Consider the following 25,326-nt stretch of genomic DNA (forward strand, 5'->3'; position numbering starts at 1 on the left):
GGAATGTTCACCAGAATGGTTGCCAGATAATTTAATGTTAATTTCTCTGCATTAAGCCGACTCCAACGTTGTTTTAGAGAATTTGGCAGTACGTCTAACCGGCCTCACAACCGCAGACCACATGTAACCACGCCAGTCCAGGTCTTCCACATCTGGCTTCTTCACCTGCGGGATGGTCTGACATGAGCCACCCGGGGAGCTGATGAAGATGTCGGTTTGCACAATTGAAGAATTTTTGCACAAATTGTCAGAAACTCAGGGAAGCTCATCTGCATACTCGTCAACCTGAACAGGGTCTTTACCTGACTACAGTTCGACATCATAACCGACTTCAGTGGGCAAATGCTCACCTTCGATGGCCACTGGCATGCTGGAGAAGTGTGCTCTTCACAGATTAATCCCAGTTTCAACTCTGGCTGGCGTTGTGTAAGTCGAGCGGTTTTCTGATGTCAACGTTGTGAACAGAGTGGCGGTGGGGTTATGGTGTGGGCAGGAATAAGCTACGGACAATGAACACAATTGCATTTTATCGATGGCAATTGGAATGCAGAGATCCCGAGGCCCATTGTTGTGCCATTCATCTGCCGTCATCACCTCATGTTTCAGCACTAAAATGCACAGCTCCATGTCGCAAGGATCTGTACACAATTCCTGGAAGCTTAAAATGTGTCCCAGTTCTTCCACGGCTTGCATACTCACTAGACATGTCACCCACTGAGCACGTTTGGGATGCTCTGGGTCACAGTAGTGTATATATATATAATTGAACTGGAACACGCTGTTCCAGTTCAATTATATATATATATTTTTAAGGTATCTGTTACCAACAGATGCATATTTACAGTCCCAGTCATGTGAAATTCATAGATTAGGGCCTAATTTATTTATTTCAATTGACTGATTGCTTTATATGAACTATAACTCAGTAAAATCTTAGAAATTGTAGCATGTTGTGTTTATATTTTTCTTCAGTGTAGATAAAGACATGGACAATGCAACAAGAGGTCAGTTTCCTTAAATCTTTAATGTAAACAGCAGGTTGAGGGGCTTTCAGACCTAGAGACAAACATCTGAAGGTATTAAATATGGAAAATAATAAATCATATTAAAAATGTTGACTCATGATTCGCTTTTAAATTACATTTCCATGAACCTCCAAATTGACGGCCACATAGTTCTTGAAAACAAACAGAGAACAACTTCCCTTTACTAAAAACGCAAACGTCCCCCATACGGACTACTTGGCAGCATCACAAATATGACTAAATTACACCATCAGCTTAACAACGTTTTTTTTTGTTGCTCAATATTGCTTTGAAATGTTACAGCAGTCGTAATCGAACCTGATTGAACAGGATCAAGTCGGAGGGAAGAGATGTGTATGTCTGAGCAAGCATATGTTACAGTTATGTTTGTTTGGGTATACAGCATGGTCAAAGCAGCCGTGATATAGGATAGAAGACTTCAGGAACTTCAGAGGCAGTTTCCCGTATTGTATAACAGTGTCAGGTTTTAGAATGACACACGTATTGTAACAGTTTACACAGGATGTGAAGTATGCAGAAAGATACCTGGGAGAAAAGTGTTAATACACACTTCAACGTCTTAAATACGCTTGATCCTTTCTTCCTCTCAGAGACATTAGCTGCCACGTAAGTGTGAATGGGGGACCGAGCCTGCTTCTGAAATGGCACCCTATTCCCTATATAGTGCCCTACTTTATTCCCTATATAGTGCACTAAAAGTAGCGCACTATATAAGGAATAGGGTGCCATTTTGAACACACAGAACGTTGGAGAACTAAAGACTAACGTCCCCAGCACTTCTTTATATTTGATAAAACGCCACACCTCTCATCCAACAGTCTGTAGAAAATCAACAAAACGAAAAAGGACAAGCGATTATCAAAGAGAGTTTCTACAACAAACCCCAAGCAAATGGCAAATTCTTCAGTGAAGGAGGAGTGAAGAGTGAGCAGGGTTGAGGTGAGAAGAACACTGTGAAGACATCTTGGAGAGTGATGACCAAACAACACAACTTAGAGAATGTTAGAACATCTCTGGTTTAGGACTCAAAGGACCCATATGGATGCTTCTTGGTTTGGTCTCCATGGTGACGTGATGATTCAGTCAGTGGGCCACCTAGTGTCGCAAAGAGTCATTAAGCGCCGCAAACGTATTAAATCGCACCCTTTAATTCAAAAAGAAAGTTTAGCAAGAAGGAAGGAAACTAGTTCAATAGAATCCTTTTTCTGTCACTCATCATTTTCATCGTCATTAGTTTCTTTTTTCCAGTTGCGGTTTTAGGAAAGAGAGAGTTGGTAGGTCCAGTACAGTAGCTAGGGGATTTTGATCGGTTGGTTAGTTAGTTGCAGTCATAAACAAAGTCATAGTTGCTAGGCTCCTTGGGAATTGGGGGAGGGGCCTCTGGAATCTGGATGTTCTCCAGATCGAGGAGGCGGAGCTTCATCTCCATGGAGAGTAGGGTATCCATGTCTGACTTGGTGAAGTCACTGGTCATCTCCTTTCCCAGGAGGGCGTTCAGACCGTCCGTCCACACACAGTACTGAGGAGAGACAGGAGAGGATGAGTACACACACACACAGACACACAGACAAAGACACACACAACCGTACATCAGTGTATTAACATTAAGTGTTCCACGTCGTGCTGTAGAATGGACAACCTCCATTGACTTCCTCTCAGTCCATCTCTGAATCCTGTCATTGGCTGGGTGACTGTGCCAACTGCTCAGTGCTTACCTCATGCTTGTCCGGAGCGATGAAGTTTAAATACTCGTCTGACTCGTAGAGGACGGAGAACGCCAGCTCCAGAACCTCCTGTAGCGGAGAGGGGGAAAGAGAGAGACAGGGAGGGAGGGGAGAATGTGGGAGTGACAGAGTGATAGAGAGAGATTAGGAGGGAGAGAGAGTGGGGAGAAAGAGAGGAGGGGAAGGGAGAGAAGGAGAGGAGAGAGAGACAGAAGGAGGGAGTTGAAATGTAGCACTGTCACTAACATGCTAATGAGCTCCTCACCACTCCAGTATGTGCATCCCTCCCACTGTGCCTCTATAACACGTTCTCTCCCCAGCCACTCCAACATCAGATGGTTTGGCTGTCATGTCTGTGTGCCAGGGGACAGGGGACGGGACACACCGAGCAGGGGGACAGCTAGGGGACAAACTGGGATGCAAAGGCACTTTGAGACGGTTATCCAACACAGGAGAAAAGTTGCCCCTAGAGTCTAACTTAATCCTTAGAGAGAAAACACACAAAAGCTGACTTTGGATCAGTTTATTGTGTTCTCCACACGGGTCAGAAGTACACAGGGGGATGCAAACAATGAGTCAGATGGGGAATGCATGGGGACACCTGAGAGAGTTCCACACAGAGAACACTGAAGGAGAACTGATGTCTCTTTTGTTCACATCTGTTAAGGCTCCTTTGAAACAGATGTCTCTCGCTCGTCATCAAATGCCGCAGAACTAATGATAAATTGTGTAGCATATGGCACGCAACCACATAGATGGTGGAAGCGCATTGATCCAGAGCACCTACTGTATGTGTGTCCTAGTACTATGGGACATGTTGTATTTGATTCAACACAATAGGTCAATCCAATAGGCCTGACAAACAGATATCTCTGAACTGTACCCTGGCTCCCCATCTCCCAGGCCCAGTATACTGTAGAGTGATTCCACGTCCCAAAAGGCACCCTGTATAGTGCACTTTTTTGACCACAACCCTATTACCCATATAGTACACTTTTGACCAAGGCCCATAGGGAATAGGGTGCCATTAGAGACAAATCCTAGGTCTATGGCTGCGCTGCCCGTGACCACAGAGGTTACTTTTTGTGTCTTACAGCTTGACTAATGAATGTTGCTCCGCTCGTGTTCTCATTCAAACAGCCCAAATCAGGTCGAGTCATCCAGCCAGCCATCCAGCCAGCCATCCAGCCAGCCAGCAGCCAGCCAGCCAGCCAGCCCACAGACCTGTAGGCCCATTCTTTCAGACACCAGATTTATGGACAGAGTAATAAAGGTCCAGGCGAGAGAGGAGCGGTGCTCCTTTGTCTTCAAGGCTATATTTACAGGACCTAATCTGTCAGTGTCAGCAGAATGTATTGGTTTCTAGTCACTACTGAGACAGGACCTGCGGAGGCTGGGGCTTTCGTACCAGCAGACAGGCTGACAGGACTGAACACAGCTATTTCACCTTGGTTAAGATGTCTATACATAGAAGATAGAGGGATTTGGGTTTAACTTGGCTGGCATGTCAACATCTAATTTGATAGTGGGTTGATATACCTTGATATTGAGTTGACTATCATGTTATCATATAAGGCACAGCTACACTGACATATTTTTATTTATTTAATTTAACTAGGCAAATCAGTTAAGAACAAATTCTTATTTACAATGACGGCCTAAGCCGACCAAACCCTCCCCTAACCCAGGCGATGCTGGTCCAATTGTGCACCGCCCACTGGGACTCCCGATCATGGCCGGTTGTGATACAGCCCGGGATCGAAGCCGGGTCTGTAGTGACGCCTCTAGCACTGCGATGCAGAGCCTTAGACCGCTGTGCCACTCAGGAGCCCTCTACTGTACTGTTATATAAGGCACAGACACACAGACATGCAGTGCCTTAGACCGCTGTGCCACTCAGGAGCCCTCTACTGTACTGTTATATAAGGCACAGACACACAGACATGCAGTGCCTTAGACCGCTGTACCACTCAGGAGCCCTCTACTGTACTGTTATATAAGGCACAGACACACAGACATGCAGTGCCGTGAAAAATGATTTGCCCTCTTTCTGATTGTCTCTATTTTTTGCATATTTTTGATACGGAATGTTATCAGATCCTCAAACAAAACCTAATATTAGATGAAGGGAACCAGAGTTTTCAAATAACAAAAGAATATATACTTATTTTATTTATTTAATTAACCACGTTATGCAACACCCAATTCCCTTGTGAGAAAAAGTCATTGCTGCCTTGCACTCAATAGCTGGTTGTGCCACCTTCAGCTGCAATGACTTCTACCAAATGCTTCCTGTAGTTGTTGATCAGTCTCTCACATCGCTGTGGAGGAATTTCAGCCCACTCTTGCATGCAGAACTGCTTTAACTCAGTGAAATCTGTTTCAAATCCTGCCACAACATCTCAATTGGGATTAGGTCTAGACTTTGACTATGCCATTCCAAAACTTCAAAACAAAAATGTTTTGCTTTTTAATTGTGTGTTTTGGATCATTGTCTTTCTGCATGACCCAGCTGCACTTGGAAGAGTGGAATGAAATTCCTCCACAGCGATGTGAGAGACTGATTCAGTTTCAATTCAGTTTCAAAAATATGTAAAAGTAGAGACAATTAGAAAGGGGGCAAATACTTTTTCACAGCACTGAAAACTGTACTGTTATATAAGGCACACAGACACAGACAGATACTGTGATATGAGACACACAGACACAGACAGATACTGTGATATGAGACACACAGACACAGACAGATACTGGGATATGAGACACACAGACACAGACAGATACTGGGATATAAGACACAGAAACACAGACAGACACTGTGATATAAGACACAGCAACACAGACAGATACTGGGATATAAGACACAGCAACACAGACAGATACTGTGATATAAGACACAGAAACACAGACAGATACTGTGATATAAGACACAGAAACACAGATAGATACTGTACACACACTCACCTTGTTCTGCTTCAGAGCTCCCTTCTCCTTCATGTGAGGACAGTCCTTACCAGTGACCACCGCTTTGATATCGGCCACAGGCACTACGGGAGGAGGAAGAGAGGAACGTCAACATCAAGAATAACGTCCTCTCATAATCACCCGTTAGATTTAGTGTCAACTGCTATTCTGTTGACATTAACTACTAACAACGTCAGTAACAACCATCTTCGTCAGGCACCCTGGCAGTAAACTATTATTTTGCAAGTTGCACTTAGCTTAAAAAAAAAAAAAAAAAAAAAAAAAACTGACTGTCTGTTTTTAACTTTTTAATTTATTTCCCCTTTATTTAACCAGGTAGGCCAGTTGAGGACAAGTTCTCATTTACAACTGCAACCTCACCAAGATAAAGCAAAGCAGTGCGACACAAACAACAGTCAATAACACAATGGAAAAAAATAAAGTCTATATACAGTGTGTGCAAATGTCGTGAGGAGGTAAGGCAATAAATAGGCCATAGTAGCGAAGTAATTACAATTTAGAAAATGAACACTGGAGTGATAAATGAGCAGATGGTGATGTGCAAGTAGAAATACTGGTGTGCAAAAGAGCAGAAAAGTAAATAAAAACAATATGGGGATGAGGTAGGTAGATTGGATGGGCTATTTACAGATGGGCTGTGTACAGCTGCAGCGATCGGTTAGCTGCTCAGATAGCTGATGTTTAAAGTTAGTGAGGTTAATATAAGTCTCCAACTTCAGCGATTTTTGCAATTCGTTCCAGTCATTGACCCAGAGCAGTACTTGTGTTGCTCACATTACTCACATTTTTCCTGTAGAAGGTCATGGGACACCTCTCCCAGAGGGCTCTCCTCCAGATCTCCATAGTGCAGGACTTTATGGTTCGGAGACAGTCGACAGTACCAGAACTTATCTATAGAGAGAGAGAGAGAGCGAGAGAGAAAGCGAGAGAGCGAGAGAAAGCGAGAGAGAAAGCGAGAGAGAGAGAGAGAGAAAAAAAAAGATCAGCATAAAGACCAACAAACCTGGTGAAACAGACACTAATACACCTGGATTGTGTATGTACTGTATAGATCAGAACCACCCAAAGCATATTTACGCTACTTTCTAAAGGCAGCAACACCAAACACAACAACCCTAACACTATCCCATATGGACAGTCAGACACAGAACAACAGCCTACCATACACCCCCCTCCCAGCCAGGCCAGACTGTGACCAGGTGGCAATTCCACATGAAGCCCTACAGGCCTGGCACCAGTCCGTCTCCCTCCGTCTCCCCTGCTGTTTAGCAGTTTTATTGACAGGGGGACAAAATAATGTTCAGCCTGCATCTAGGCACCCTATAGCACCTTCCCAATGGCATCATCTGGAACTCTGTGTTCAGTGCTGTGTGGGGCTGATTGGACCTTTCTGGTCTGTCTGATGATGGTCTCCTGGAAAATGTTTTCACTGTGTACCACTATGGGGCTGTGGTATGTGATGATCCCATGGGCTGTGGTGTGTGATGTTCTCATGTAGAGGTCAACCGATTAATCGCAATGGCCGATTAATTTGATTGCCGATTTCAAGTTTTCATAACAATCGGAAATCGGTATTTTTTGGCACCGATTTTGCAGTTTGTTTTACACATTTATTTAACTAGGCAGGTCAGTTAAGAACACATTCTTAATTTCAATGACGGCCTAGGAACAGTGGGTTAACTGCCTTGTTCAGGGACAGAATGACAGATTTCTACCTTGTCAGCTCAGGGATTCAATCTTGCAACCTTACGGTTAACTAGTCCAACGCTCTAACCACCTGCCTCTCATTGCACTCCACGAGGAGCCTGCCTGTTACACAAATGCAGTAAGAAGCCAAGTTAAGTTTCTAGCTAGCATTAAACTTATCTCATAAAAAAAACAATCAATCAATCAACCATCATCACTAGTTAACTACACATGGTTGATGATATTACTAGTTTATCTAGCGTGTCCTGCGTTGCATATAATTGATGCAGTGCGCATTCACGAAAAAGGACTGTCGTTGCTCCAACGTGTACCTAACCATAAACATCAATGCCTTTCTTAAAATCAATACACAGAAGTATATATTTTTAAACCTGCATATTTAGCTAAAAGAAATCCAGGTTAGCAGGCAATATTAACCAGGTGAAATTGTGTCACTTCTCTTGCGTTCATTGCAAGCACAGTCATGGTATATGCAACATTTTGGGCAGCCTGGCTCATTACGAACTAATTTGCCAGAATTTTACGTAATTATGACATAACATTGAAGGTTGTGCAATGTAACAGCAATATTTAGACTAATGGATGCCACCCGTTAGATAAAATATGGAACGGTTCCGTATTTCACTGAAATAATAAACTTTTTGTTTTCGAAATTATATGTCATTAATATGGTCAAATCCGGAAACAAAGGCTCGTATTTCTGTGTGTTATGTTATAATTAAGTCTATGATTTGATAAGAGCAGTCTGACTGAGCAATGGTAGGCACCAGTCTGACTGAGTGATGGTAGGCACCAGTCTGACTGAGCGATGGTAGGCAGCAGCAGGCTCGTTAACATTCATTCAAACAGCACTTTAGTGCGTTTTGTCAGCAGCTCTTCGCTGTGCTTCAAGCATTGCGCTGTTTATGACTTCAAGCCTATCAACTCCTGAAATTAGGCTGGTGTAACCGATGTGAAATGGCTATTCAGTTAGCGGGGTGCGCGCTAATAGCGTTTCAAACGTCACTCGCTCTGAGACTTGTAGTGGTTGTTCCCGTTGCTCTGCATGGGTAACGCTGCTTCGAGGGGTGCTGTTGTCGATGTGTTCCTGGTTCGAGCCCAGGGAGGAGAGGGACGGAAGTTATACTGTTACACTGGCAATACTAAAGTGCCTACAAGAACATCCAATAGTCAAAGATCTATGAAATACAAATCGTATAGAGAGAAATAGTCCTATAATTCCTATAATAACTACAACCTAAAACTTCCTACCTGGGAATATTGAAGACTCATGTTAAAAGGAACCACGAGCTTTCATATGTTCTCATGTTCTGAGCAAGGAACTTAAACGCTAGCTTTTTTACATGGCACATATTGCACTTTTACTTTCTTCTCCAACACTTTGTTTTTGCATTATTTCAACCAAATTGAACATGTTTCATTATTTATTTGAGGCTAAATTGATTTTATTGATGTATTATGTTAAGTTCAAATAAGTGTTCATTCAGTATTGTTGTAATTGTCATTACAAATACATCAAAAATAATCGGCAGATTAATCGGTATCGGCTGTTTTTTTTTTTTGGGGGGGGGGGGGGGGTGTCCTCCAATAATCAGTATCGGCGTTGAAAAATCATAATCGGCCGACCTCTATTCTCATGGGCTGTGGTGTGTGATGTTCTCATGTGTCGGAGGTGGATAGCGTGACTGATAGCACCCGGCACTGGGGTGCTATCGCCCGCTGGGCAGTTGGGGCCGGCTGGCACACAGGCTGGCATGCCTGGGCACTGTGGACAGGCCTCCTGTAGAGCAAGGCCTGGCACTTTATTCTCTACCCATTATGCATGTCCCTGGAAGAGCAGAACTAGGCTGGGGACCAGGGAGGGTTGGTTGGCACTCGCATGGACAACACAGTCCAAATCCTAATTGCTGAGAATAGACATTTGGCAGCAGGGAAGCTGGCGCTGGTCTGTGGGGAGTGGCTGTGTCGTGCCTAGTGTAGTGGTGGTGTGAGACGACTGACTGACTGCTTAGGGAGCAGAGAGAGAGGAGAGAGAGAGAGCAAGAGAGAGAGAGAGAGAGAGAGAGAGAGGTAGAGAGAAAAGAGAGGTAAAGAGAGGTAGATAGAGAAAGAGAGGTAGAGAGGTAAAGAGAGGGAAAGAGGTAGAGAGAGAAAGAGAGAGATAGGTAGAGAAAGAGAGAGAGAGAGAGAAAGAGGTAGAGAGGTAAAGAGAGGTAGAGAGAGAGAGAGAGAGAGAGAGAGAGAGAGAAAGAGAGAGGTAAAGAGAGAGAGGTAGAGAGAGAGAAAGAGAGAGAGAGAGGAGAGAGAAAGAGGAGAGAGAACGAGAGAGAGAGCGAGGGACAAGAGAGAAAGAGAGCGAGGGGCGAGAGAGAGTGAGAAAGAAAGAGGAGAGAGAGAGCGAGAGGATTTAGACTGGAGCTATCTAGACTGGAGCTATCTAGACTGGAGATATATAGACGAGATATCTCGACTGGAGATACTTAGACTGGAGATATCTAGGCTGGAGATATCTAGACGAGATATCTAGACTGGAGATATCTAGACTGGAGATATCTAGACTGGAGATATCTAGACTGGAGATATCTAGACGAGATATCTAGACTGGAGATATCTAGACTGGAGATATCTAGCCTCCAGACAGAATACTGCTCAGATTGTTGTTATCGTTTCTGTTTCCTCAGCTATTGAGATACAGTTACTCTCCAATTCACTTCAATTCATCATTTATTTCTTAACTACATAATTGACTAAGATTTTTTTTGGGGGGTTTTGGGACACGTGATGCTTGCATACAACATAATGGCCCTTGTACCCATATTGCTTGTAATGACTTATATGTAAACATATATATCTGTATTTTCCACATACAGTAGGCCTCTGTACTTGAAAGACAGGGGCCTCAGACTGATGCTGTTTGTCAGCTACAGGGCCTTCAGAAAGTATTCACACCCCTTGACTTATTACACATTTTGTTGTGTTAGAGCCTGAATTCAAAATGGATTAAATAGATTTTTTCAGAAATATCTAATTTACATAAGTATTCACACCCCCATGTCAATACATTGTTAGAATCACATTTGGCAATGATTACAGCTGTGAGTTTTTCAGTGACACAAAATCTCAATTTAATCAATTTTAAATTCAGGCTGTAACACAACAAAATGTGGAAAAAGTCAAGGGGTGTGAATACTTTCTGAAGGCCCTGTAGATACTCAGCTTTTAGAGAATCTAATACTGTTCTTGCCTCACACTTAGTGATTTGTATACGTATATTGTATGTGGAAATATGATTTGAGAGGAGTCCTTTAGGAATGAAGCACTTAGAAAGTGCCGGGTGGAGGTGTGGATCTGCAGTTATACTAATTCTTCATTTGTGTTCACTACAGTGTGGTGGCAGACAGCCAATAGCCCACAGGCCCTGGGCTGGGATGACAGCGCTTCCAGGGCACCTCAACAATACGTAACCTGTGTGTGCATGTGTGTGCGTGCATGAGAGAGAGCGTGAGAGAGACAGAAGCAGTTTATGTCTGTGCAGGGGAGAGACGGAGGAGGACAGAGAGAGACCGAGGAGGACAGGGAGAGACCGAGGAGGACAGGGAGAGACGGAGGAGGACAGAGAGAGACGGATGAGGACAGAGAGAGACGGAGGAGGACAGAGAGAGACCGAGGAGGACAGGGAGAGACCGAGGAGGACAGAGAGAGACGGATGAGGACAGAGAGAGAAGGAGGAGGACAGAGAGAGACGGAGGAGGACAGGGAGAGACGGAGGAGGACAGAGAGAGACGGAGGAGGACAGAGAGAGAAGGAGGAAGACAGAGAGAGACTGAGGAGGACAGGGAGAGACGGAGGAGGACAGGGAGAGACGGATGAGGACAGAGAGAGACGGAGGAGGACAGAGAGAGACCGAGGAGGACAGGGAGAGACGGAGGAGGACAGAGAGAGACGGGGGAGGACAGAGAGAGAAGGAGGAGGACAGAGAGAGACCGAGGAGGACAGGGAGAGACGGAGGAGGACAGAGAGAGACGGAGGAGGACAGAGAGAGACGGAGGAGGACAGGGAGAGACCGAGGAGGACAGGGAGAGACGGAGGAGGACAGAGAGAGACGGGGGAGGACAAAGAGAGACGGGGGAGGACAAAGAGAGAAGGAGGAGGACAGAGAGTGACGGAGGAGGACAGGGAGAGACGGAGGAGGACAGAGAGAGACGGAGGAGGACAGGGAGAGACGGAGGAGGACAGAGAGAGACGGAGGAGGACAGAGAGAGAAGGAGGAGGACAGAGAGAGAAGGAGGAGGACAGAGAGAGACGGAGGAGGACAGGGAGAGACGGAGAAGGATAGGATAGAGAGAGACGGAGTCTGGTCTCGGGTGGGAGATTTAATCCTCTCCGGCTGTGAAAGGCACCACATTATAGCGGTGCTAACCGATAAGGCCTCCCCCTGTGCTGTGCTGTGCTGTGCTCTCCTCTCTCCCTGCTGTGTCCAGGCCTACGCGCCAGCCAGTCAGTCAGTGTGAAAAAGGATATTAGGCTCAATGCTCCCCAAACACTCCACTCTGAAGTGTAAACGCTTCATATGTCCTCCAGCTCCACAGGGAAAGGATGAACAGGCTTCCATTCCACCGCCACAGTTAAATCAAGGACAGGGAGATATATGCTATATCCCAAATGGAACTCTATTCCTGTAAAGTGCACTACTTTTGACCAGGACCAATAGGGCGCTGGTCAAAAGTAGTGTACTATATAGGGAATAAGTTGCCATTTGGGAACACAGCCATAAACTAAGCTTCTACTGAAAGGAGGGATTTTGATGTTACTGTTAATAAAAGCTATGTAGAATGTCATGGGACCTGGGACACACGACACCAACAAACGCCCAGACAAAAGAGGAGTCACTAACAGATAAAACGCCCTACATTTCCCCCAGACATCCGATACATCCGCAGCACTGAAGGAACTGGTTCTATCTGGGTCCAAAGGTTCTGAAGAGTCACAATAACCAACTTCATGTCTATTCCAGAACTCTGAGATGACCGGGGAAGAGCTTCAGAAGCCCGGCCGGGAATTTAATTAGGCCGTTCCTCCATTAGTGAAATCGATTCATGCACTTCAGAGCAATGAGGCTCAGTGGAACTGTAGAGCAGAAACCGTTCCAGACAAAAAGGTAAGAGCCACACAGCTCAGATATTAGCTGCTTTTGGAAGCAGTAGGATGTCTTAGTAAATTCCTGACACTGTGTTAAACACTGACTACACAAAACATTAAGGACACCTGCTCTTTCCTTGACATAGACTGATCAGGTGAATCCAGGTGAAAGCTATGATCCCTTATTGATGTCACTTGTTAAATCCACTTCAATCTGTGTAGATGAAAGGGGGGAGACAGGTTAAAGAAGGATTTTTAAGTATTGAGACATGGATTGCACAATTCAATATTAGGAAGGTGTTCTTAACTTCTTCGAGATAGGGGGCTCTCTTTTAATTTTTGGATAAAAACGTTCCCGTTTTAAACAAGATATTTTGTCATGAAAAGATGCTCGACTATGCATGTAATTGACAACTTTGGAAATAAAAAACTTGGACGTTTCCAAAACTGCAAAGATATTATCTGTGAGTGCCCCAGAAGTAATGCTACAGGCGAAACCAAGATGAAGTTTCATACAGGAAATGCCCCAGATTCTGAAGGCGCTGTGTTCCAATGTCTCCTTATATGGCTGTGAATGCGCCAGGAATGAGCCTGCCCTTTCTGTCTTTTCTCCAAGGTGTCTGCAGCATTGTGACGTATTTGTAGGCATATCATTGGAAGATTGACCATAAGAGACTACATTTACCAGGTGTCCGCCCGGTGTCCTGTGTCGAAATTATTGCGTAATATCTAGGTCCATGCGCGTTCCATTTCTTCAGAAGAGAAAATGTGAAAAACACCTTGAGGATTCATTCTAAACATCGTTTGCCATGTTTCTGTCGATATTATGGAGTTAATTTGGAAAAAAGTTTGTGTTTTAATGACTTAATTTTCGTTTTTTTTCTTACCCAAACGTGATGAAGAAAACGGAGCGATTTGTCAACACAAATAATCTTTTTGTAAAAACTGAACATTTGCTATCTAACTGAGAGTCTCCTCATTGAAAACATCCGAAGTTCTTCAAAGGTAAATGATTTTATTTGAATGCTTTTCTGGTTTTTGTGAAAATGTTGCATGCTGAATGCCAGGCATAATCCTATGCTACGCTATCAATACTGTTACACAAATGCGTGTTTTGCTATGGTTGAGAAGCATATTTTGAAAATCTGAGGAGACAGTGTTGTTAACAAAAGGCTAAGCTTGAGAGCTAGCATATTGATTTCATTTCACTTGCGATTTTCATGAATAGTTAACGTTGTGTTATGCTAATGAGCTTGCGGATAGATTTACACAATCCTGGATACAGGTTTTTTTCGTAGCTAAACGTGACGCAGAAAACGGAGCGATTTGTCCTAAACAAATAATCTTTCAGGAAAAACTGAACATTTGCTATCTAACTGAGAGTCTCCTCATTGAAAACATCCGAAGTTCTTCAAATGTAAATGATTTTATTTGAATGCTTTTCTGGTTTTTGTGAAAATGTTGTCTGCTGAATGCTAACGCTAAATGCTACGCTAAATGCTATGCTAGCTATCAATACTGTTACACAAATGCTTGTTTTGCTATGGTTGAGAAGCATATTTTGAAAATCTGAGAGGACAGTGTTGTTAACAAAAGGCTAAGCTTGAGAGCTAGCATATTGATTTCATTTCATTTTTGATTTTCATGAATAATTAACGTTGCGTTATGGTAATGGGCTTGAGGCTGTAGTCACGATCCCGGATCCGGGATGGCTCGACGCAAGAAGTTAATGTTTGGTTTGGCACACACGTTTGTGCGTGTGTATGTGTGTGTTTTCTTGATTCACAGCGACAGAGCCATTACTGACCCAATCACAAAGGCAAATAGTGACAGAGGAGGCAGTCTAAGTAAGTTGTGTGTGTGCGTGTGTGTGTCACCCCCACCTTGCCTCCGGCGGCTGCTGATCTTCCTGAAGCAGGTTCCGTCACACAGACGGTTGAGCCTCTGTTGTTTGATCAGCTCCATGATCTCTGGCTGGATCTTCTCCCGCAGCTCCCTACGGACAAGACAGAGAAACAGTCAGTCAGTCACAGAGAGAACAGGAAACAGTCAGTCAGAAACACAGGGACCAGTCAGTCAGTAACACAGGGACCAGTCAGTCAGTAACACAGATACCAGTCAGTCAGTATCACAGAGACCAGTCAGTCAGTAATACAGGGACTAGTCAGTCAGTAACACAGAAAAAACAGAAACCAGTCAGTCAGTAACACAGGAACCAGTCAGTACCACTGGGACCAGTCATTCAGTAACACAGATACCAGTCAGTCAGTAACACAGAGACCAGTCAGTCAGTAACACAGAGACCAGTCAGTCAGTGTAACAGAGAAAACAGAGACTAGTCAGTCAGTATCACAGGAACCAGTCAGTCAGAAACACAGAGACCAGTCAGTCAGTAACACAGAGACCAGTCAGTCAGTGTAACAGAGAAAACAGAGACTAGTCAGTCAGTATCACAGGAACCAGTCAGTCAGAAACGCAGGGACCAGTCAGTCAGAAACGCAGAGACCAGTCAGTCAGTAACAGAGACCAGCCAGTCAGTAACACAGAGAAAACAGGAACCTGTCAGTCAGTCACACAGAGACCAGTCAGTCAGTCACACAGAGACCAGTCAGTCAGTATCACAGAGACCAGTCAGTCAGTGTAACAGAGAAAACAGAGACCAGTCAGTCAGTAAGAGAGAGACCAGTCAGTCACACAGAGACCAGTCAGTCAGTCACACAGAGACCAGTCAGTCAGTAACACAGAGACCAGTCAGTCAGTAACACAGAGACCAGTCAGTCAGTAAGAGGGAGACCAGTCAGTCAGTGTAACAGGGAAAACAGAGACCAGTCAGTCAGTAAGAGAGAGAGATAGAGATTCACTGGCACAACACACACTGGGTTTTGTCCCAAATGTTCTATTCTAATAGGTCAGTCAACTCTTACCCTATGACGACCGGAGCCTGCTGGTTTTCTGTTCTATCTGATCATTAATTGCACCCGCCTGGTGTCCCAGGTCTAAATCAGTCCCTGATTAGAGGGGAATCACCCGCCTGGTGTCCCAGGTCTAAATCAGTCCCTGACTAGAGGGGAATCACCCACCTGGTGTCCCAGGTCTAAATCAGTCCCTGACTAGAGGGGAATCACCCACCTGGTGTCCCAGGTCTAAATCAGTCCCTGACTAGAGAGGAATCACCCGCCTGGTGTCCCAGGTCTAAATCAGTCCCTGACTAGAGGGTAATCACCCGCCTGGTGTCCCAGGTCTAAATCAGTCCCTGACTAGAGGGGAATCACCCACCTGGTGTCCCAGGTCTAAATCAGTCCCTGACTAGAGGGGAATCACCCACCTGGTGTCCCAGGTCTAAATCAGTCCCTGACTAGAGAGGAATCACCCGCCTGGTGTCCCAGGTCTAAATCAGTCCCTAACTAGAGGGGAATCACCCGCCTGGTGTCCCAGGTCTAAATCAGTCCCTGACTAGAGGGGAATCACCCACCTGGTGTTCCAGGTCTAAATCAGTCCCTGACTAGAGGGGAATCACCCACCTGCTGTCCCAGGTCTAAATCAGTCCCTGACTAGAGGGGAATCACCCACCTGGTGTCCCAGGTCAAAATCAGTCCCTGACCAGAGGGGCATCACCCACCTGGTGTCCCAGGTCTAAATCAGTCCCTGACTAGAGGGGAATCACCCACCTGGTGTCCCAGGTCTAAATTAGTCCCTGACTAGAGGGGAATCACCCACCTGGTGTCCCAGGTCTAAATCAGTCCCTGACTAGAGGGGAATCACCCACCTGGTGTCCCAGGTCAAAATCAGTCCCAGGTCTAAAATCTGTCTCAGTCACAGGCTGAGGCATACTGGAATTAGGTACACTAACCAGACGACCTATTAGGCACACTAACCAGATGACCTATTAGGCACACTAACCAGACGACCTATTAGAATAGAACGGCACTATTCAAACTGGAATTAGGTACACTAACCAGACGACCTATTAGAATAGAACGGCACTATTCAAACTGGAATTAGGCACACTAACCAGACGACCTATTAGAATAGAACGGCACTATTCAAACTGGAATTAGGCACACTAACCAGACGACCTATTAGAATAGAACTGCACTATTCAAACTGGAATTAGGCACACTAACCAGACGACCTATTAGAATAGAACGGCACTATTCAAACTGGAATTAGGCACACTAACCAGACGACCTATTAGAATAGAACGGCACTATTCAAACTGGAATTAGGTAAACTAACCAGACGACCTATTAGAATAGAACGGCACTATTCAAACTGGAATTAGGTAAACTAACCAGACGACCTATTAGAATAGAACGGCACTATTCAAACTGGAATTAGGCACACTAACCAGACGACCTATTAGAATAGAACGGCACTATTCAAACTGGAATTAGGCACACTAACCAGACGACCTATTAGAATAGAATGGCACTATTCAAACTGGAATTAGGACACTAACCAGACCTATTAGAACGACCTATTAGAATAACCAAAATAGGCACTATTCAAACTGGAATTAGGACACTAACCAGACGACCTATTAGAATAGAACGGCACTATTCAAACTGGAATTAGGGACACTAACCAGACGACCTATTAGAATAGAACGGCACTATTCAAACTGGAATTAGGTAAACTAACCAGACGACCTATTAGAATAGAACGGCACTATTCAAACTGGAATTAGGTAAACTAACCAGACGACCTATTAGAATAGAACGGCACTATTCAAACTGGAATTAGGCACACTAACCAGACGACCTATTAGAATAGAACGGCACTATTCAAACTGGAATTAGGCACACTAACCAGACGACCTATTAGAATAGAACGGCACTATTCAAACTGGAATTAGGTAAACTAACCAGACGACCTATTAGAATAGAACGGCACTATTCAAACTGGAATTAGGTAAACTAACCAGACAACCTATTAGAATAGAACGGCACTATTCAAACTGGAATTAGGCACACTAACCAGACGACCTATTAGAATAGAACGGCACTATTCAAACTGGAATTAGGGACACTAACCAGACGACCTATTAGAATAGAACGGCACTATTCAAACTGGAATTAGGCACACTAACCAAACGACCTATTAGAATAGAACGGCACTATTCAAACTGGAATTAGGGACACTAACCAGACGACCTATTAGAATAGAACGGCACTATTCAAACTGGAATTAGGACACTAACCAGAAGACCTATTAGAATAGAATGGCACTATTCAAACTGGAATTAGGGACACTAACCAGACGACCTATTAGAATAGAACGGCACTATTCAAACTGGAATTAGGCACACTAACCAGACGACCTATTAGAATAGAACGGCACTATTCAAACTGGAATTAGGCACACTAACCAGACGACCTATTAGAATAGAACGGCACTATTCAAACTGGAATTAGGCACACTAACCAGACGACCTATTAGAATAGAACGGCACTATTCAAACTGGAATTAGGTAAACTAACCAGACGACCTATTAGAATAGAACGGCACTATTCAAACTGGAATTAGGTAAACTAACCAGACGACCTATTAGAATAGAACGGCACTATTCAAACTGGAATTAGGCACACTAACCAGACGACCTATTAGAATAGAACGGCACTATTCACTAACTGGAATTAGGCACTATTCAAACTGGAATTAACCAGACGACCTATTAGAATAGAACGGCACTATTCAAACTGGAATTAGGACACTAACCAGACGACCTATTAGAATAGAACGGCACTATTCAAACTGGAATTAGGACACTAACCAGACGACCTATTAGAATAGAATGGACGACCTATTAGAATAGAACTATTCAAACTGGAATTAGGGACACTAACCAGACGACCTATTAGAATAGAACGGCACTATTCAAACTGGAATTAGGCACACTAACCAGACGACCTATTAGAATAGAACGACACTATTCAAACTGGAATTAGGGACACTAACCAGACGACCTATTAGGCACACTAACCAGACGACCTATTAGGCACACTAACCAGACGACCTATTAGAATAGAATGGCACTATTCAAACTGGAATTAGGCACACTAACCAGACGACCTATTAGGCACACTAACCAGACGACCTATTAGAATAGAACGGCACTATTCAAACTGGAATTAGGCACACTAACCAGACGACCTATTAGAATAGAACGGCACTATTCAAACTGGAATTAGGCACACTAACCAGACGACCTATTAGAATAGAACGGCACTATTCAAACTGGAATTAGGTACACTAACCAGACGACCTATTAGGCACACTAACCAGACGACCTAGTAGGCACACTAACCAGACGACCTTATTAGAATAGAACGGCACTATTCAAGCTGGAATTAGGTACACTAACCAGACCAGACGCACTATTCAAACTGGAATTAGGCACACTAACCAGACGGCACTATTCAAACTATTAGGCACACTAACCAGATAGAACACTATTCAAACTGGAATTAGGCTATTAGAACACTAATTCCAGCACACGACCTATTAGAATAGAACGGCACTATTCAAACTGGAATTAGGCACACTAACCAGACGACCTATTAGAATAGAACGGCACTATTCAAACTGGAATTAGGCACACTAACCAGACGACCTATTAGAATAGAACGGCACTATTCAAACTGGAATTAGGCACACTAACCAGACGACCTATTAGAATAGAACGGCACTATTCAAACTGGAATTAGGCACACTAACAAACAGACGACTAACCAGACGACCTATTAGAATAGAATGGCACTATTCAAACTGGAATTAGGGACACTAACCAGACGACCTATTAGAATAGAACGGCACTATTCAAACTGGAATTAGGCACACTAACCAGACGACCTATTAGAATAGAACGGCACTATTCAAACTGGAATTAGGCACACTAACCAGACGACCTATTAGGCACACTAACCAGACGACCTATTAGAATAGAACGGCACTATTCAAACTGGAATTAGGCACACTAACCAGACGACCTATTAGAATAGAACGGCACTATTCAAACTGGAATTAGGCACACTAACCAGACGACCTATTAGAATAGAACGGCACTATACAAACTGGAATTAGGTACACTAACCAGACGACCTATTAGGCACACTAACCAGACGACCTAGTAGGCACACTAACCAGACGACTTATTAGAATAGAACGGCACTATTCAAGCTGGAATTAGGTACACTAACCAGACCGACCTGGAATTAGAACTAACCAGCACAAACTAACCAGACGACTATTATTAGGCACACTATTCAAACTGAATTAGGCACACTAACCAGACGACCTATTAGAATAGAACGGCACTATTCAAACTGGAATTAGGTAAACTAACCAGACGACCTATTTACGACCTATTAGGCACACTAATTAGAATTAGAACGGCACTATTCAAACTGGAATTAGGTAAACTAACCAGACGACCTATTAGAATAGAACGGCACTATTCAAACTGGAATTAGGTACACTAACCAGACGACCTATTAGAATAGAACGGCACTATTCAAACTGGAATTAGGCACACTAACCAGATGACCTATTAGAATAGAACGGCACTATTCCAACTGGAATTAGGCACACTAACCAGACGACCTATTAGAATAGAACGGCACTATTCAAACTGGAATTAGGCACACTAACCAGACGACCTATTAGAATAGAACGGCACTATTCAAACTGGAATTAGGCACACTAACCAGACGACCTATTAGAATAGAACGGCACTATTCAAACTGGAATTAGGCACACTAACCAGACGACCTATTAGAATAGAACGGCACTATTCAAACTGGAATTAGGTAAACTAACCAGACGACCTATTAGAATAGAATGGCACTATTCAAACTGGAATTAGGGACACTAACCAGACGACCTATTAGAATAGAACGGCACTATTCAAACTGGAATTAGGCACACTAACCAGACGACCTATTAGAATAGAACGGCACTATTCAAACTGGAATTAGGGACACTAACCAGACGACCTATTAGAATAGAACGGCACTATTCAAACTGGAATTAGGCACACTAACCAGACGACCTATTAGAATAGAATGGCACTATTCAAACTGGAATTAGGTAAACTAACCAGACGACCTATTAGAATAGAATGGCACTATTCAAACTGGAATTAGGGACACTAACCAGACAACGTATTAGAATAGAACGGCACTATTCAAACTGGAATTAGGCACACTAACCAGACGACCTATTAGAATAGAACGGCACTATTCAAACTGGAATTAGGCACACTAACCAGACGACCTATTAGAATAGAACGGCACTATTCAAACTGGAATTAGGTAAACTAACCAGACGACCTATTAGAATAGAACGGCACTATTCAAACTGGAATTAGGTAAACTAACCAGACGACCTATTAGAATAGAATGGCACTATTCAAACTGGAATTAGGGACACTAACCAGACGACCTATTAGAATAGAACGGCACTATTCAAACTGGAATTAGGCACACTAACCAGACGACCTATTAGAATAGAACGGCACTATTCAAACTGGAATTAGGTAAACTAACCAGACGACCTATTAGAATAGAACGGCACTATTCAAACTGGAATTAGGGACACTAACCAGACGACCTATTAGAATAGAACGGCACTATTCAAACTGGAATTAGGCACACTAACCAGACGACCTATTAGAATAGAACGGCACTATTCAAACTGGAATTAGGCACACTAACCAGACGACCTATTAGAATAGAACGGCACTATTCAAACTGGAATTAGGCACACTAACCAGACGACCTATTAGAATAGAACGGCACTATTCAAACTGGAATTAGGCACACAAACCAGACGACCTATTAGAATAGAACGGCACTATTCAAACTGGAATTAGGTACACTAACCAGACGACCTATTAGAATAGAACGGCACTATTCAAACTGGAATTAGGTACACTAACCAGACGACCTATTAGAATAGAACGGCACTATTCAAACTGGAATTAGGGACACTAACCAGACGACCTATTAGAATAGAACGGCACTATTCAAACTGGAATTAGGGACACTAACCAGACGACCTATTAGAATAGAACGGCACTATTCAAACTGGAATTAGGGACACTAACCAGACGACCTATTAGAATAGAACGGCACTATTCAAACTGGAATTAGGTACACTAACCAGACGACCTATTAGAATAGAATGGCACTATTCAAACTGGAATTAGGGACACTAACCAGACGACCTATTAGAATAGAACGGCACTATTCAAACTGGAATTAGGCACACTAACCAGACGACACTATTAGAATACACTAACGGCACTATTCAAACTGGAATTAGGCACACTAACCAGACACTATTCAAACCTATTAGGCACACTAACCAGACGACCTATTAGAATAGAAGACCTATTAGAATAGAACGGCACTATTCAAACTGGAACTAGAGACACTAACCAGACGACCTATTAGAATAGAACGGCACTATTCAAACTGGAATTAGGCACACTAACCAGACGACCTATTAGGCACACTAACCAGACGACCTATTAGAATAGAACGGCACTATTCAAACTGGAATTAGGCACACTAACCAGACGACCTATTAGAATAGAACGGCACTATTCAAACTGGAATTAGGTACACTAACCAGACGACCTATTAGAATAGAACGGCACTATTCAAACTGGAATTAGGTACACTAACCAGACGACCTATTAGAATAGAACGGCACTATTCAAACTGGAATTAGGTAAACTAACCAGACGACCTATTAGAATAGAACGGCACTATTCAAACTGGAATTAGGGACACTAACCAGACGACCTATTAGAATAGAACGGCACTATTCAAACTGGAATTAGGCACACTAATCAGGCGACCTATTAGAATAGAACGGCACTATTCAAACTGGAATTAGGGACACTAACCAGACGACCTATTAGAATAGAACGGCACTATTCAAACTGGAATTAGGTAAACTAACCAGACGACCTATTAGAATAGAACGGCACTATTCAAACTGGAATTAGGTAAACTAACCAGACGACCTATTAGAATAGAACGGCACTATTCAAACTGGAATTAGGTACACTAACCAGACGACCTATTAGAATAGAATGGCACTATTCAAACTGGAATTAGGTAAACTAACCAGACAACCTATTAGAATAGAATGGCACTATTCAAACTGGAATTAGGGACACTAACCAGACGACCTATTAGAATAGAACGGCACTATTCAAACTGGAATTAGGCACACTAACCAGACGACCTATTAGGCACACTAACCAGACGACCTATTAGAATAGAACGGCACTATTCAAACTGGAACTAGAGACACTAACCAGACGACCTATTAGAATAGAACGGCACTATTCAAACTGGAATTAGGCACACTAACCAGACGACCTATTAGAATAGAACGGCACTATTCAAACTGGAATTAGGGACACTAACCAGACGACCTATTAGAATAGAACGGCACTATTCAAACTGGAATTAGGTAAACTAACCAGACGACCTATTAGAATAGAACGGCACTATTCAAACTGGAATTAGGTAAACTAACCAGACGACCTATTAGAATAGAACGGCACTATTCAAACTGGAATTAGGTACACTAACCAGACGACCTATTAGAATAGAATGGCACTATTCAAACTGGAATTAGGTAAACTAACCAGACGACCTATTAGAATAGAACGGCACTATTCAAACTGGAACTAGAGACACTAACCAGACGACCTATTAGAATAGAACGGCACTATTCAAACTGGAATTAGGCACACTAACCAGACGACCTATTAGAATAGAATGGCACTATTCAAACTGGAACTAGGTACACTAACCAGACGACCTATTAGGCACACTAACCAGACGACCTATTAGGCACACTAACCAGACGACCTATTAGAATAGAACGGCACTATTCAAACTGGAATTAGGTACATTAACCAGACGACCTATTAGGCACACTAACCAGACGACCTATTAGGCACACTAACCAGACGACCTATTAGAATAGAACGGCACTATTCAAGCTGGAATTAGGTACACTAACCAGACGACCTATTAGGCACACTAACCAGACGACCTATTAGGCACCCTAACCAGACGACATATTAGAATAGAACGGCACTATTCAAACTGGAATTAGGGACACTAACCAGACGACCTATTAGGCACACTAACCAGACGACCTATTAGAATAGAACGGCACTATTCAAAGTGGAATTAGGTACACTAACCAGACGACCTATTAGGCACACTAACCAGACGACCTATTAGGCACACTAACCAGACGACCTATTAGAATAGAACGGCACTATTCAAACTGGAATTAGGGACACTAACCAGACGACCTATTAGAATAGAACGGCGTAAGGTTGAAGTTTCCCCTAGGTACAGATCGAGGATCAGCTTCCTCTCCCCAAATCCTAGTTAGGAAAATGTTAAACTGACCCAAGATCAGCATCTAGGGGAAACTTCACCCTACTCTGATATCTGTCAGTGGGAAGGGACGCTAAGGATTCAGTTACTCCACATAGTGAAATCATCTTTGTCTGTCGCCCTGTCTGTGTCTCAGACTTTGTCTGTCGCCCTGTCTGTGTCTCAGACTTTGTCTGTCGCCCTGTCTGTGTCTCAGACTTTGTCTGTCGCCCTGTCTGTGTCTCAGACTTTGTCTGTCGCCCTGTCTGTGTCTCAGACTTTGTCTGTCGCCCTCTGTCTGTGTCTCAGACTTTGTCTGTCGCCCTGTCTGTGTCTCAGACTTTGTCTGTCGCCCTGTCTGTGTCTCAGACTTTGTCTGTCGCCCTGTCTGTGTCTCAGACTTTGTCTGTCGCCCTGTCTGTGTCTCAGACTTTGTCTGTCGCCCTGTCTGTGTCTCAGACTTTGTCTGTCGCCCTGTCTGTGTCTCAGACTGTCTGTCGCCCTGTCTGTGTCTCAGACTTTGTCTGTCGTCCTGTCTGTGTCTCAGACTGTCTGTCGCCCTGTCTGTGTCTCAGACTTTGTCCGTCGTCCTGTCTGTGTCTCAGACTTTGTCTGTTGCCCTGTCTGTGTCTCAGACTTTGTCTGTCGTCCTGTCTGTGTCTCAGACTTTGTCTGTTGCCCAGTCTGTGTCTCAGACTTTGTCTGTTGCGCTGTCTGTGTCTCAGACTGTCTGTCGCCCTGTCTGTGTCTCAGACTTTGTCTGTTGCCCTGTCTGTGTCTCAGACTTTGTCTGTTGCCCTGTCTGTGTCTCAGACTGTCTGTCGCCCTGTCTGTGTCTCAGACTTTTGGCACTGCCATTTTATAAATCAGATTCATTGCAGCTGAATCTCATTCACTCTTCACCTCTGAAAAGCACCCAAATGAGCTCTTTCAAAGGCCACATACTGTAGATAAATCTCTGGGATGGCTTGTATTAAATGTTCCTGGACACAGAGTATAGAGTGGCAGGACCCACTGAGATGGGAGTGGAATCCAAATAGAAATGGAAACGTACTTCATTATTGAAGCGTGAAATATTGAAGCAAATTATGTGGAGGACTCAAGAATGAATTATACATGACTTTTCTCCCCTTCTATACAGTTACTGTATTGTACATTACATTAGGTAAAGCTGTACATTGAGTGCACTACTTTTGACCAAGGGCCCTATGTAGGAAATCTGGAACCAACCTGGAACCATATGAGATTATGGTTATACCCTGCATTATACCCTGAAGAAGACAGCTTGGCTGTCGAAACGTTGGTAGTTGG

General features: G+C 43.6%; 1 protein-coding gene across 3 annotated transcripts in view; it reads right to left on the reverse strand.

Annotated features, from left to right (window-relative positions):
• Positions 1-1,005: 1,005 nt before the first annotated feature.
• LOC115131252 (engulfment and cell motility protein 1-like) overlaps positions 1,006-25,326 on the reverse strand; it is a 231,846-nt gene continuing 207,525 nt past the window's right edge. For all 3 annotated transcript variants that reach the window (XM_065020322.1, XM_065020323.1, XM_065020321.1), the window contains 5 exons: positions 14,485-14,597; positions 6,539-6,646; positions 5,735-5,817; positions 2,762-2,839; positions 1,006-2,565 (listed from right to left, as the gene is read on the reverse strand). In XM_065020322.1, coding sequence (XP_064876394.1) covers positions 2,365-2,565; positions 2,762-2,839; positions 5,735-5,817; positions 6,539-6,646; positions 14,485-14,597 — 583 coding nt within the window. In that variant the 3' untranslated portion in view covers positions 1,006-2,364. The remainder of the gene's footprint in view (positions 2,566-2,761; positions 2,840-5,734; positions 5,818-6,538; positions 6,647-14,484; positions 14,598-25,326) is intronic.

The sequence above is a fragment of the Oncorhynchus nerka genome, linkage group LG7 (assembly GCF_034236695.1).
Source record: "Oncorhynchus nerka isolate Pitt River linkage group LG7, Oner_Uvic_2.0, whole genome shotgun sequence".
In the NCBI taxonomy this organism is placed as follows: Eukaryota; Metazoa; Chordata; class Actinopteri; order Salmoniformes; family Salmonidae; genus Oncorhynchus; species Oncorhynchus nerka.